We start from the raw sequence: 14,917 nt of genomic DNA, 5'->3' as shown, positions 1-14,917 counted from the left end.
CTAGTTGTGTGTGTCCTTGTTAGAAAGGTTCTACTGCAGTTCCTTCCCACTCTTAAAATAGGGGGTGGGCCGGCTTATAAAGAAGAAAAGCGTGTTGACAAATTAGTTACATTTGTCAACCCTCTGCTTTGCGTTTCTGGATGAAGAAGCAGAATCTGATTCCCCGAGTCCGATCAGATGGCCTACGATGTTATTTACTCGCCATTCGATAAGTTCGACTTTAACGAAAACGTATTCGGCCAGCGCAGAAGTAAGTGCGTCCAATCAGAACGTCGCTTACATTTGAGTCTAGGAATTTCAAAAACGATATCCAAACTAGCATTCATTCTCTGGCGCAGTGGATAGTAGTGATAGTAGTCCTACACGATGCTTGATTGTTATCGCTGCTTTGGAGAATGACTCGCATTTGATCATGCCGACAACGCGAGGCAGTGTCTCCTTCGAGGTGCGCACTGCAACCTCGATTCTAAGAGATCTGAGTGCGGTTTTCATTCATACAAATCATAGAAGTAAGGTACTAGAACCGAGGTTGATAGTTTAATCTCGGCGCTGACTTGAAGGTGATGTACGCCTGTACTTCACCAAATAAGGGCGAATATCTCGGGGGTTTGTGTGCAAGGCCGGAGAAGCGAACATTAACCCCTGATTTCCTCAGGATGACCACTCCGGGGCGGTGTTGACACTGCACAGTCACGTATATGATCCGTCGAGAGAATATGTCATGGATTCGGTACAAGCTGGGAGAAAATGTGGCCGAAATCAAAGATGGCAACCAAAATGGCCGCCAGTCAAGCCCTGTCAACATGAGATGACGTGATATGATGTGACACACGCCTGAAACAGGTAGATTCGGGCGTACACGAGTGCGGTAACATGCACAGTAGAACGTCGAGTCTATCAAGGACACCCTGGGACTGGTAAATGCTGTCCTTAATTGAGAGGCGTCCTTATTACTGAGGTAAATTTCAAGCGAAATGACCAATTTAGGACCAAGTGCAGGATCCTTGAAAGAGAGGTGTCCACTGAGGGAGGTTAGACTGTACATGTATTTTTATAATAATAATGAAAGAAACACAACATCAATTTGCGTATTTTGGTTGCTAAAGTTTATTTCAGGGGTACTCGTTATCACTTTCTCTCGTTAGAAATCGGAATAATCCAGGTTCTGATTGTCACCTAGCACCTGCCGGTGCTCAGCACGACGTCATCGATGTTTATTTGACCGTAGGAATAGACCCCGATGGCGATTCCAAGCTCCAACTGAAATGAATCAAATGATTTGAGTTAGGGTGGTGCTGGTGCGCAGGCTTTTCATATCGACGCCAGACCTTCATGGGAAATTGTCGGGAATGACTCCCCAGTAAATGTCAGTGCTACGCGATGGAATATGGACGAAAGCCAGCTCACTGAAACTAGCTACTGGTTAATAAGTTGAACGATGACCTTGACATCAACAAATCCCTCCTTAGAATAACTGCAATCAAACGAAGGGCCAGTCTACTTTACTGTCATAATAAGTCAGTTAAGTTGACAACTTTACTCTCATTTTTGTTGAGTTGCCGACTGAATTCCTTTTCGTTTTTTTAATTCTTTTCACTTTTTTAAAAATCGTATAGAAGGAATAAGCGAGTTTGGTGGGTTTGTGATTTCTTTTCAATAGTCAAGTCCAGTTGTTTAAATAGTCCCGGTTCGTCAAAAGCAGTTAGTCACACTATTTTGGCGTTAACTTGGCGTAAATCTAATGTGTTTACTGAACGAGATAACGCCAAGTTAAAGGGAACGCTAAGCAAGGAAAATTAAAACTTCCTTTTGCTTAGCCAGGCTCTGCAGGCAATTTTCCTACCTCGCGATAACTATTTGACGATGCCAAATTGGTCGTGGCAGTGAACCACCTCACGTCAGCGTTACTGAGAGTTCGCAGGACTACACCGCCAAGTTTGACGTCGATGACGCCTGATGTCTGGATGAGGTATCTGAAGGAGAGGCAGTTCTCGACATACGGTTGAATATTGCTGATTATCATCTTGGTGGAACGTTGGTATGATTGGACCTCGTTACTGGACACTAGCCAACCGGCGCATGAACCTGCTCGGGAAGAAGAAGAATAGAGAGGTTTAGATAAAGTGCGCTAACGCTAACGCTAATGACATTATGAACACATGTACTTCACGTCAGTGATGAATCGTTTTCGCCACCGGAAATCGCGACTTGTAGGTTTTTTCGTATTTGCGAGCAGAATTTCAGGAAAAGGAATCACGCTAATTGATCAAGAGAAGTGCGGGTGAGAAATTCAGAAGTGCGGGCATGACGGCTCAACTCATTTCATTCTGCCATCTAGTAAGGAGATGAGGTTCTAATCAATGTACAAGGTCGATATATGGATGGACATTCCTACCTCCGTTCCCGCCAACATTCTTTCGGAGACCCCATCGTTGAGTGGAACCACTCACCGCAATTCTACACCAGTTGGTGTCGAAGTTGCAGGACGTTATGACTGAATAAGAATGAAACAAGATGTCAAGTATCGTGCGAAACAGCCCTTAATTTGCCCACGTGGGTTGTCGAATGATAAGAAAATGACTCCGATTGAATAACTTTCCGAATTTAGGTGAACTGGTGGAACTAAAAAGACACGTGCATTGGAAAATAACGTCAGATCAAGATTGAAGCTGCGATAGATTGAAAATCTGTTTGTTTCCAATTCGGTTTAAGCGTTCGGTTTAAGCGTTTCTACAAAGTGTACATGAGTGGTTCTAAACCACTTTAGGCGATCACTATTCTTACCTTTCCCTGTCGAAGTGCTTTTCGTTGTAGTTGTTGTTGGGGTCGTGGTTGGTTGAATGTTGTTCGTGTCTGGAAAAAAGATGACGTCAGAGCCAGATCCAACATGGCGGCCTGTGAATTTGATCTACACAATGTCTTTCATCTAAATCTGATTAGAAAAATCAGATCAGCTTATTCTCCAAGCAAAGCAACTTCATGAACTTAAAGACAAAAAAATCATACGAAAAAATTGCCATCATAAAAATACCGAACGTAGACAGTGAGGGGGATTCGGACAGTGTTACCAAGTCACTCTCCACCATAGTCTATATCACAGCACTAGCAGACGAAAACAAGAAATTTGAAAACTCAGGCCGATTCAGCGGCGAATAATTCCTGTTCTGAGGCACTCGACAGTCCGAATCGCCACACTGATAAAGGATGCACTCTAGCCCGAACTGGCACTGGAAGGTTGACTGGTTTCTCTTTCTCGGTCAAAATGCAGCGTTAAAAAGGCAGAGATACGCCTTGGATTGATGAAACAAATTGGCCAATTCTCCCCCGTGACCTACCACAGTTGTAAAGCTGGTTTAATTCCTTGATGTCTATAATGCTCAGATGCGTCCTCTGCCCAATCTTTCCCTTGTCGAAATCCTTCAGCTGAGTGATGACCGGATAGTTGTAACTCTTTGCGAAGGCGTATTCGCCGTAATGCATGACGGAGTCCACGTCATAACCGAATTCAGAGAGCGTCATGCCGTGGTTGACTGTCAGCCATTGTTTGTTAGCTGTAAACAGAAAGCATGAATTATTAAACTCAATGTTCAAAATTGATGAATGAAATGTTATTTGAACTTCCTTAACAGTAATCTGTAAACAACTTCAGTAATTCACCCATTTCCGAAAGCAATTCAACCGGGGCCTTCTGATTGGCTCATTTCTAATGAGCACGCCGGGGATGCAGAATTCGGCACTTTTGATTGGACAATCCATTGAAACTCACCACATATTCCTACATTATTGACACCAATTTTGCTTATTATACCGGCCATGTAAAAACGTTGGATCAATTGCAATCCCCCTTGAAAGGTTTTCTGAAAGTAACTCAAATATCAAAAGATGTTGTTTCGTTTAGCCCATTAACCCGTCATCGAAAGCAAAATCAACCGACCATCTTCAAAAAGAAGACAACGCCGTGATTGGCTTAGCCCAATAAAGTAGGCTTCGATCCGCTACGCTGTACTTAGTATAACTGCGGGCCAGTGCTGGTCTATGATTGCCTCATTTCAATTGATAGCAACAGCGGCGACACATAATTTCACACTTCTGGTTGGACAAAAATAAGCAATATGACTCGCTAATACGTATACGTACCGTCTTCAACATTGTCCAGGTTGACGCTGATGAACCCTTCTCGATCGGCTCTTTCATGTTCGTGTTTGAAGCCCAGGGCATGCATTAACTCGTGCATGACTTTCCCGATACTGAGACACCCAACTGACAGGTTGATGTCCTGCGTGGCCCCACTCAGCATGCCCACATAGGAGTTGCATCTGTAAGCACATCGGTTAGATTAAGCCAGTGACTTATCATCAAGAATTTATTCATTTTCATCAGGTTTGAAGTTCATATTCTTAGCTCGGGCACTACTGAAAGTGGAACTCTCGCCAAATTTCACTGGAATCGGTTTGATACCGCCATCTGCCTTTCAAACTGTTGGTACCTTATCCGAAGACGGTTCATTTGGCGGGAATTTGGTGCAAGCTGGACGATCAGCCAATAGACGTCGCTGCATGCCCCGGCTGCATGACGAAACTATCGTTGTTGTCGTCGGAACAAACCTCCAGCAAGGAGATATGGGCGGGGGGACGAGACCAGTCCCCAGCAGGGAGGTATGAAATCAGTCGAGGTGTTGTAAGGACGAATCCAACGCCTTAATGTCATGATTGTTGTTTAAATATATGTCTCGTATAAGTGTATGTCTTTACCCTTTGATTCTGACGATGTTTATCCTATGGGGCTGGTTCGTCCACGGGACAAACTTGATGCAGCTTTTAGCTTCGATACCATCCATGCCTTTCCTCACACTTTGTGTGAAATATGCGTCTGAGAACATGGGGGAAAAGAGCGCAACGTTAGATGAATATTTCGCATGCATGACAGGAAGGTCAAGTTCCAATTTTCCTTTTGAAAAGTGTTTATATCGTCCTTTAAAGGGACAACTCTTTCTAAACGTAATCACCAGTGTATCTAATAATCTCCCTTTGTGATTCATTCATGCCAACTTTACTACGTTGCATGTATGCGATGAGCAGACACAGCTGCCGCCAATCACAACTCCAATCTTCTTACTTACCATTAGCCCATTTCTCATCAAATGTATACGGGACGATACTGTCAGTCCAGGTTCGGACGGAAAACGGGGTATTTCTTTTTCTCTGAAAAAAAGTTTTTCTTGTCAGCAGTAGCCTGTTTGCAAGTGACGTCACTTGGCTGGCTGTCCTTCGCAAATCAGGAAATCCACCGTGGCGATTTGTGCTTGCGAATGCGATGTAATGCGTTTAAAGATGCGATAGAGTTGCGACTGATATCTCTAGTAACTGTAATCTAACCTGATACATGTATATTTTGTTACCAGTTAGCAGAAATTTCTCTCCCCTCCCCCTCCCGAAGTTAATGATTTCGGAATGGAAGCGCAAGTGATAAGCCCGCCGTCCGCTGGTGGCGATCAGACATGGGACTGACCAAGCCCTTTCGCAACATTGTCGCCGACCAAATCACATTGCTGGATTTCCCACTGATGGTAAGTAGATTTCATTGAATGCGATTTTGCTTGCTCACACAGCGCATGAGACATCGCGCAAGAGATGATGCCACCCTCTGGGTGCAGTGCGACTTGAAATAACAAAGTCCGATATATCACACGCTTTTTTGTCTATCGCATTCAATGTAAACCTACCTTTACATGTTTTTTTATATCACCAAACGGTCTTGGTTAATGCGCTACTTACATTTCCCTGGTTGTCTTCGAACAGCATGTCACCTGCGGTCTCGGGCTGATATATCTCATCAGTCTTTGGATTGATCCATGTCGTGTCATCGAGTTGAAAATATCCCTGGACAATGAAGAGTAGGTTGCCCTTGAATGAATGCGTTTAAGCGCCAAATGTTCGTGAGTGTTGTATTTTTGGTCGGATTTCGCGAAAACACTCCGTTTTTTATCATCACGTTTATTTACCCTTCTACCCCGAGGAAAGCTGATTCTTGGGGGTCGATCCTTGCTCTGATCACCCTTTGATAAGAGAGCAGAGCAATGGGAACTAGTGCCTCGGTGTGGGCGGGGTTCGTTTGATGATCGTGTCTTGGGCTTGATCTGAATCTTTTTATCCTCGAGGTAATGATAGGGCAAAAAAACGTGATTTGAATGAAAAAGCGAAACGTTCAACTAAATCAGCGCTCACCCTAAGGGTCTCGTCGTCCACTGCTCCAACAAGGGCCACGCCCATGAGGAAGATTATTCCATTCATTTTGCCGGCTCACAAAGGAATCTCACGGGTCGTTCCTTGGCTCAGAGAAGTTATAATCTGCGACAACGAATGGCTTAAATAGACATCCTCAACAGACTGTTTAACAAGAAGAGGAACCTGGACGCATTCGTTTTCTAAACTGATAAATACACATTAGGGTTAAACGGATTAGAGGTAGTTTGCTGCACCTGTTTCGTAAGCTGTTGATGCTGGAAGTAACTTTAATCACATCATTTTAATATCCTGAAATAAAAATTTTCACAAACACAGTCACAATCAATCAATCACCTGACTTCGCTCCATTGACAGAATGGTGAAAATGTTTACTTAAAGGGACAAGACGGTTGTGGGATTAAGGCGTTTGGGGGACAATATCTCTGATAGCCACCACGGGCGACGACAACATCACACATTGCCCATTCTGAGGTAAGTTATTCGCGTAATTGTGTGTCGTAAGGCGAATTTCAGGTACAGGCCTGCGCGTGTATTCCATTTGTCTGTTTGTAGTGCAGAGTTCATTGTACTTTCAAAACGATTTTTTCAATTATGTATTATGTTTTGAGAAGTCATGGTCCCGCAGGAAGCCACTTTCATATTACAGCCAACATACCTCACGCTCCGTCAATTAACAGACCAGAAAAAGGCTTAACAGATTTGTCTGGTAAGCTGGTCAAGTTGAAAGTAATCAAACCATTTATCAAGAAATGCTGGCCTGTTCACATAGACCCATCCCAAACTTGACAGAATCTTTGCAAATTAAGGCTTCAGCAGATTAGAAACGCATGCATCAGCTGTTGGCCATACAGATAGACAGACAATGTTGGTGTTAATAGGTTTGAGGGGTGAAGGAATCCTTTAAGACCATATTCACGAAGTTGTGAAGGAATTGCATCATGGGAAATCCAATATGGCCGCCACTGTGACCCAAAATCCAGTTATTAGCCATAACTCAGTCCATATTAAACATTGGCTGATAATTTCGATGTCTAGCCATAGTTTTCAAAGGTGAAGAGGTCCTTCAAAACAATTTATGAGGTTGTAAGGGAATTGTATCATTGGAAATCTTAGATGGTCGCCTCTTTGGCACCAAGTTCAGTTATCAGTTCAAAAAACCAAGGCTGACAATGTTGGTGTCGTACCATAAATATTAGTCTTGGTAAGAACGGGGAAAAGCATTAAGGACACCCTCTCTATTAAGGACACTAGTTGTGGGTGTCCTTGTTAGAAAGGTTCTACTGTAGTTCCTTCCCACTCTTAAAATAGGGGGTGGGCCGGCTTATAAAGAAGAAAAGCGTGTTGACAAATTAGTTACATTTGTCAACCCTCTGCTTTGCGTTTCTGGATGAAGAAGCAGAATCTGATTCCCCGAGTCCGATCAGATGGCTACTCGCCATTCGATAAGTTCGACTTTAACGAAAACGTATTCGGCCAGCGCAGAAGTAAGTGCGTCCAATCAGAACGTCGCTTATATTTGAGTCTAGGAATTTCAAAAACGATATCCAAACTAGCATTCATTCTCCGGCGCAGTGGATAGTAGTGATAGTAGTCCTACACGATGCTTGATTGTTATCGCTGCTTTGGAGAATGACTCGCATTTGATCATGCCGACAACGCGAGGCAGTGTCTCCTTCGAGGTGCGCACTGCAACCTCGATTCTAAGAGATATGAGTGCGGTTTTCATTCATACAAATCATAGAAGTAAGGTACTAGAACCGAGGTTGATAGTTTAATCTCGGTGCTGACTTGAAGGTGATGTACGCCTGTACTTCACCAAATAAGGGCGAATATCTCGGGGGTTTGTGTGCAAGGCCGGAGAAGCGAACATTTACCCCTGATTTCCTCAGGATGACCACTCCGGGGCGGTGTTGACACTGCACAGTCACGTATATGATCCGTCGAGAGAATATGTCATGGATTCGGTACAAGCTGGGAGAAAATGTGGCCGAAATCAAAGATGGCAACCAAAATGGCCGCCAGTCAAGCCCTGTCAACATGAGATGACGTGATAGGATGTGACACACGCCTGAAACAGGTAGATTCGGGCGTACACGAGTGCGGTAACATGCACAGTAGAACGTCGAGTCTATCAAGGACACCCTGGGACTGGTAAATGCTGTCCTTAATTGAGAGGCGTCCTTATTACTGAGGTCAATTTCAAGCGAAATGACCAATTTAGGACCAAGTGCAGGGTCCTTGAAAGAGAGGTGTCCACTGAGGGAGGTTAGACTGTACATGCATTTTTATAATAATAATGAAAGAAACACAACATCAATTTGCGTATTTTGGTTGCTAAAGTTTATTTCAGGGGTACTCGTGATCACTTTCTCTCGTTAGAAATCGGAATAGTCCAGGTTCTGATTGTCACCTAGCACCTGCCGGTGCTCAGCACGACGTCATCGATGTTTATTTGACCGTAGGAATAGACCCCGATGGCGATTCCAAGCTCCAACTGAAATGAATCAAATGATTTGAGTTAGGGTGGTGCTGGTGCGCAGGCTTTTCATATCGACGCCAGACCTTCATGGGAAATTGTCGGGAATGACTCCCCAGTAAATGTCAGTGCTACGCTATGGAATATGGACGAAAGCCAGCTCACTGAAACTAGCTACTGGTTAATAAGTTGAACGATGACCTTGACATCAACAAATCCCTCCTTAGAATAACTGCAATCAAACGAAGGGCCAGTCTACTTTACTGTCATAATAAGTCAGTTAAGTTGACAACTTTACTCTCATTTTTGTTGAGTTGCCGACTGAATTCCTTTTCGTTTTTTTAATTTTTTTCACTTTTTTAAAAATCGTATAGAAGGAATAAGCGAGTTTGGTGGGTTGGTGATTTCTTTTCAATAGTCAAGTCCAGTTGTTTAAATAGTCCCGGTTCTTCAAAAGCAGTTAGTCACAGTATTTTGGCGTTAACTTGGCGTGAATCTAATGTGTTTACTGAACGAGATAACGCCAAGTTAAAGGGAACGCTAAGCAAGGAAAATTAAAACGTTCTTTTGCTTAGCCAGGCTCTGCAGGCAATTTTCCTACCTCGCGATAACTATTTGACGATGCCAAATTGGTCGTGGCAGTGAACCACCTCACGTCAGCGTTACTGAGAGTTCGCAGGACTACACCGCCAAGTTTGACGTCGATGACGCCTGATGTCTGGATGAGGTATCTGAAGGAGAGGCAGTTCTCGACATACGGTTGAATATTGCTGATTATCATCTTGGTGGAACGTTGGTATGATTGGACCTCGTTACTGGACACTAGCCAACCGGCGCATGAACCTGCTCGGGAAGAAGAAGAATAGAGAGAGTTTTTGATAAAGTGCGGTAACGCTAACGCTTATGACATTATGACCACATGTACTTCACGTCAGTGATGAATCGTTTTCGCTACCGGAAATCGCGAGCAGAATTTCAGGAAAAGGAATCACGCTAATTGATCAAGAGAAGTCCGAGTGATAAATTCAAAATTGCGGGCATGACGGTTCAACTCATTTCCTTCTGCCATCTAGTAAGGAGATGAGGTTCTAATCAATGTACAAAATCGATATATGGATGGACATTCCTACCTCCGTTCCCGCCAACATTCTTTCGGAGACCCCATCGTTGAGTGGAACCACTCACCGCAATTCCACACCAGTTGGTGTCGAAGTTGCAGGACGTTATGACTGAATAAGAATGAAACAAGATGGTCAAGTATCGTGCGAAACAGCCCTTAATTTGCCCACATGGTTGTCGAATGATAAGAAAATGACTCCGACTGAATAACTTTCCGAATTTATGTGAACTGGTGGAACTAAAAGACACGTGCATTGGAAAATAACGTCAGATCAAGATTGAAGCTGCGATAGATTGAAAAATCTGTTTGTTTCCAATTCGGTTTAAGCGTTCGGTTTAAGCGTTTCTACAAAGTGCACATAAGTGGTTCTAAACCACTTTAGGCGATCACTATTCTTACCTTTCCCTGTCGAAGTGCTTTTCGTTGTTGTTGTTGTTGGGGTCGTGGTTGGTTGAATGTTGTTCGTGTCTGGAAAAAAGATGACGTCAGAGCCAGATCCAACATGGCGGCCTGTGAATTTGATCTACACAATGTGTTTCATCTAAATCTGATTAGAAAAATCAGATCAGCTTTATAATTCTCCAAGCAAAGCAACTTCATGAACTTAAAGACAAAAAAATCATACGAAAAAATTGCCATCATAAAAATACCGAACGTAGACAGTGAGGGGGATTCGGACAGTGTTACCAAGTCACTGTCCACCATCACAGCACTAGCAGACGACAACAAGAAATTTGAAAACTCAGGCCGATTCAACGGCGAATAATTCCTGTTCTGAGGCACTCGACAGTCCGAATCGCCACACCGATAAAGGATGCACTCTAGCCCGAACTGGCACTGGAAGGTAATTGACTGGTTTCTCTTTCTCGGTCAAAATGCAGCGTCAAAAAGACAGAGATATGCCTTGGATTGATGAAACAAATTGGCCAATTCTCCCCCGTGACCTACCACAGTTGTAAAGCTGGTTTAATTCCTTGATGTCTATAATGCTCAGATGCGTCCTCTGCCCAATCTTTCCCTTGTCGAAATCCTTCAGCTGAGTGATGACCGGATAGTTGTAACTCTTTGCGAAGGCGTATTCGCCGTAATGCATGACGGAGTCCACGTCATAACCGAATTCAGAGAGCGTCATGCCGTGGTTGACTGTCAGCCATTGTTTGTTAGCTGTAAACAGAAAGCATGAATTATTAAACTCAATGTTCAAAATTGATGAATGAAATGTTTTTTTAACTTCCTTAACAGTAATCTGTAAACAACTTCAGCAATTCACCCATTTCCGAAAGCAATTCAACCGGGGCCTTCTGATTGGCTCATTTCTAATGAGCACGCCGAGGATGCAGAATTCGGCACTTTTGATTGGACAATCCATTGAAACTCACCACATATTACTACATTATTGACACCAATTGTGCTTATTATACCGGCCATGTAAAAACGTTGGATCAATTGCAATCCCCCTTGAAAGGTTTTCTGAAAGTAACTCAAATATCAAAAGATGTTGTTTCGTTTTAGCCCATTAACCGTCATCGAAAGCAAAATCAACCGACCATCTTCAAAAAGAAGACAACGCCGTGATTGGCTTAGCCCAATAAAGTAGGCTTCGATCCGCTGAGCTGTACTTAGTATAACTGCGGGCCAGTGCTGGTCTATGATTGCCTCATTTCAATTGATAGCAACAGCGGCGACACATAATTTCACACTTCTGGTTGGACAAAAATAAGCAATATGACTCGCTAATACGTATACGTACCGTCTTCAACATTGTCCAGGTTGACGCTGATGAACCCTTCTCGATCGGCTCTTTCATGTTCGTGTTTGAAGCCCAGGGCATGCATTAACTCGTGCATGACTTTCCCGATACTGAGACACCCAACTGACAGGTTGATGTCCTGCGTGGCCCCACTCAGCATGCCCACATAGGAGTTGCATCTGTAAGCACATCGGTTAGATTAAGCCAGTGACTTATCATCAAGAATTTATTCATTTTCATCAGGTTTGAAGTTCATATTCTTAGCTCGGGCACTACTGAAAGTGGAACTCTCGCCAAATTTCACTGGAATCGGTTTGACACCGCCGTCTGCCTTTCAAACTGTTGGTACCTTATCCGAAGACGGTTCATTTGGCGGGAATTCGGTGCAAGCTGGACGATCAGCCAATAGACGTTGCTGCATGCCCCGGCTGCATGACGAAACTATCGTTGTTGTCGTCGGAACAAACCTCCAGCAAGGAGATATGGGCGGGGGGACGAGACCTGTCCCCAGCAGGGAGGTATGAAATCAGTCGAGGTGTTGTAAGGACGAATCCAACGCCTTAATGTCATGATTTTTGTTTAAATATATGTCTCGTATAAGTGTATGTCTTTACCCTTTGATTCTGACGATGTTTATCCTATGGGGCTGGTTCGTCCACGGGACAAACTTGATGCAGCTTTTAGCTTCGATACCATCCATGCCTTTCCTCACACTTTGTGTGAAATATGCGTCTGAGAACATGGGGGAAAAGAGCACAACGTTAGATGAATATTTCGCATGCATGACAGGAAGGTCAAGTTCCAATTTTCCTTTTGAAAAGTGTTTATATCGTCCTTTAAAGGGACAACTCTTTCTAAACGTAATCACCAGTGTATCTAATAATCTCCCTTTGTGATTCATTCATTCCAACTTTACTACGTTGCATGTACGCGATGAGCAGACACAGCTGCCGCCAATCACAACTCCAATCTTCTTACTTACCATTAGCCCATTTCTCATCAAATGTGTACGGGACGATACCGTCAGTCCAGGTTCGGACGGAAAACGGGGTATTTCTTTTTCTCTGAAAAATAGTTTTTCTTGTCAGCAGTAGCCTGTTTGCAAGTGACGTCACTTGGCTGGCTGTCCTTCGCAAATCAGGAAATCCACCGTGGCGATTTGTGCTTGCGAATGCGATGTAATGCGTTTAAAGATGCGATAGAGTTGCGACTGATATCTCTAGTAACTGTAATCTAACCTGATACATGAATATTTTGTTACCAGTTAGCAGAAATTTCTCTCCCCTCCCCCTCCCGAAGTTAATGATTTCGGAATGGAAGCGCAAGTGATAAGCTCGTCGTCCGCTGGTGGCGATCAGACATAGGACTGACCAAGCCCTTTCGCAACATTGTCGCCGACCAAATCACATTGCTGGATTTCCCACTGATGGTAAGTAGATTTCATTAAGGCGATTTTGCTTGACTCACACAGCGCATGAGACATCGCGCACGAGATGTTGGCACCCTCTGGTTGCAGCGCGACTTGAAATAACAACGTCCGATATATCACAGGCTTTTTCTCTATCGCATTCAATGTAAACCTACCTTTACATGTTTTTTGATATCACCGAACGGTCTTGGTTAATGCGCTACTTACATTTCCCTGGTTGTCTTCGAACAGCATGTCACCTGCGGTCTCGGGCTGATATATCTCATCAGTCTTCGGATTGATCCATGTCGTGTCATCGAGTTGAAAATATCCCTGGACAATGAAGAGAGTAGGTTGCCCTTGAATGAATGCGTTTAAGCGCCAGATGTTCGCGAGTGTTGTATTTTTGGTCGGATTTCGCGAAAACACTCCGTTTTTTATCATCACGTTTATTTACACTTTTACCCCGAGGAAAGCTGATTCTTGGGGGTCGATCCTTGCTCTGATCACCCTTTGATAAGAGAGCAGAGCAATGGGAACTAGTGCCTCGGTGCGGGCGGGGTTCGTTTGATGATTGTGTCTTGGGCTTGATCTGAATCTTTTTATCCTCGAGGTAATGATAGGGCAAAAAAACGTGATTTGAATGAAAAAGCGAAACGTTCAACTAAATCAGCGCTCACCCTAAGGGTCTCGTCGTCCACTGCTCCAACAAGAGCCACGCCCATGAGGAAGATTATTCCATTCATTTTGCCGGCTCACAAAGGAATCTCACGGGTCCTTCCTTGGCTCAGAGAAGTTATAATCTGCGGCAACGAATGGCTTAAATAGACGTCATCAACAGATTGTTTAACAATAAAAGGAACCTGGACGCATTCGTTTTCTAAACTGATAAATACACATTAGGGTTAAAATGGATTAGAGGTAGTTTGCTGCACCTGTTTCGTAAGCTGTTGATGCTGGAAGTAACTTTAATCACATCATTTTAATATCCTGAAATAAAAATTTTTACAAACACAGTCACAATCAATCAATCACCTGACTTCGCTCCATTGACAGAATGGTGAAAATGTTTACTTGAAGGGAAAAGACGGTTGTGGGATTAAGGCGTTTGGAGGACAATATCTCTGATAGCCACCACGGGCGACGACAACATCACACATTGCCCATTCTGAGGTAAGTTATTCGCGTAATTGTGTGTCGTAAGGCGAATTTCAGGTACAGGCCGGCGCGTGTATTCCCTTTTTAGTGCAGAGTTCATTGTACTTTCAAAACGATTTTTTCAATTATTCTGTTTGGGGAAGTCACCGTCCTACAGGAAGCCACTTTCATATTAAAGCCAACATATCTCACGCTCCGTCAATTAACAGACTAGAAAAAGGCTTAACAGATTTGTCTGGTAAGCTTGTCAAGTTGAAAGTAATCAAACTAGAAAAAGGCTTAACAGATTTGTCTGGTAAGCTGGTCATGTTGAAAGTAATCAAACCAGAAAAAGGCTTAACAGATTTGTCTGGTAAGCTGGTCAAGTTGAAAGTAATCAAACCATTTATCAAGAAATGCTGGCCTGTTCACATAGACCCATCCCAAACTTGACAGAATCTTTGCAAATTAAGGCTTCAGCAGATTAGAAACGCATGCATCAGCTGTTTCGTAACCTGATATTGCCAGACGTATACTGAAACTCGCTAAATGAAGTAAAATATCTCTTGCCTCGGCCTATCATATCCCCCCTTGAACCCAACTATACTCCCCTTGCCATTCCCCTTTAAAGGAGGCTATGGGCCAGGGGTCATATTGGTAGTCTCTCGTGACCTTGCCTTGCACAGTTATAGGGGCATCGTTCCGATGTACTGTGAAAGAGGAAAGACCCATATTGGCGAACGTGTGTAACTTATTCTGACTGCCTACTGTTCCCTTTTAA

The 14,917-nt window shown here is 43.6% G+C and overlaps 2 protein-coding genes across 2 annotated transcripts; both read right to left on the bottom strand.

Annotated features, from left to right (window-relative positions):
- Positions 1–1,138: 1,138 nt before the first annotated feature.
- On the bottom strand, positions 1,139–6,319 carry LOC135496016 (astacin-like). The gene is made up of 10 exons (XM_064785120.1): positions 6,225–6,319; positions 5,775–5,879; positions 5,120–5,201; positions 4,752–4,869; positions 4,138–4,316; positions 3,336–3,551; positions 2,785–2,853; positions 2,396–2,494; positions 1,844–2,085; positions 1,139–1,260 (listed from the first exon to the last, which is right to left on the bottom strand). Exons 1-10 carry the CDS (start codon positions 6,288–6,290, stop codon positions 1,177–1,179), a joined length of 1,260 nt encoding a protein of 419 aa, XP_064641190.1. The 5' UTR covers positions 6,291–6,319; the 3' UTR covers positions 1,139–1,176.
- Positions 6,320–8,568: 2,249 nt separating this feature from the next.
- LOC135495963 (astacin-like) lies at positions 8,569–13,807 on the bottom strand. Its single transcript, XM_064785015.1, has 10 exons — positions 13,680–13,807; positions 13,228–13,332; positions 12,574–12,655; positions 12,206–12,323; positions 11,592–11,770; positions 10,790–11,005; positions 10,241–10,309; positions 9,852–9,950; positions 9,323–9,564; positions 8,569–8,739 (listed from the first exon to the last, which is right to left on the bottom strand). Exons 1-10 carry the CDS (start codon positions 13,743–13,745, stop codon positions 8,656–8,658), a joined length of 1,260 nt encoding a protein of 419 aa, XP_064641085.1. The 5' UTR covers positions 13,746–13,807; the 3' UTR covers positions 8,569–8,655.
- Positions 13,808–14,917: the final 1,110 nt, after the last annotated feature.

Source organism: Lineus longissimus, chromosome 11, assembly GCF_910592395.1.
Source record: "Lineus longissimus chromosome 11, tnLinLong1.2, whole genome shotgun sequence".
NCBI lineage: Eukaryota > Metazoa > Nemertea > Pilidiophora > Heteronemertea > Lineidae > Lineus > Lineus longissimus.
This window is presented reverse-complemented; position numbering and strand designations above follow the sequence as displayed.

Excerpts from the sequence above, each read along its gene's own strand:
- LOC135496016 (XM_064785120.1), bottom strand. The coding sequence starts at position 6,290 with ATGAATGGAATAATCTTCCTCATGGGCGTGGCCCTTGTTGGAGCAGTG. Across the intron at positions 5,880-6,224 it reads TGGACGACGAGACCCTTAGG|GGATATTTTCAACTCGATGA; the intron begins GTGAGCGCTGAT and ends TTCATTGTCCAG. Across the intron at positions 4,317-4,751 it reads AACATCGTCAGAATCAAAGG|ATGCAACTCCTATGTGGGCA; the intron begins GTAAAGACATAC and ends ATGTGCTTACAG.
- LOC135495963 (XM_064785015.1), bottom strand. The coding sequence starts at position 13,745 with ATGAATGGAATAATCTTCCTCATGGGCGTGGCTCTTGTTGGAGCAGTG. Across the intron at positions 13,333-13,679 it reads TGGACGACGAGACCCTTAGG|GGATATTTTCAACTCGATGA; the intron begins GTGAGCGCTGAT and ends TTCATTGTCCAG. Across the intron at positions 12,656-13,227 it reads TCGAAGACAACCAGGGAAAT|AGAAAAAGAAATACCCCGTT; the intron begins GTAAGTAGCGCA and ends ACTATTTTTCAG.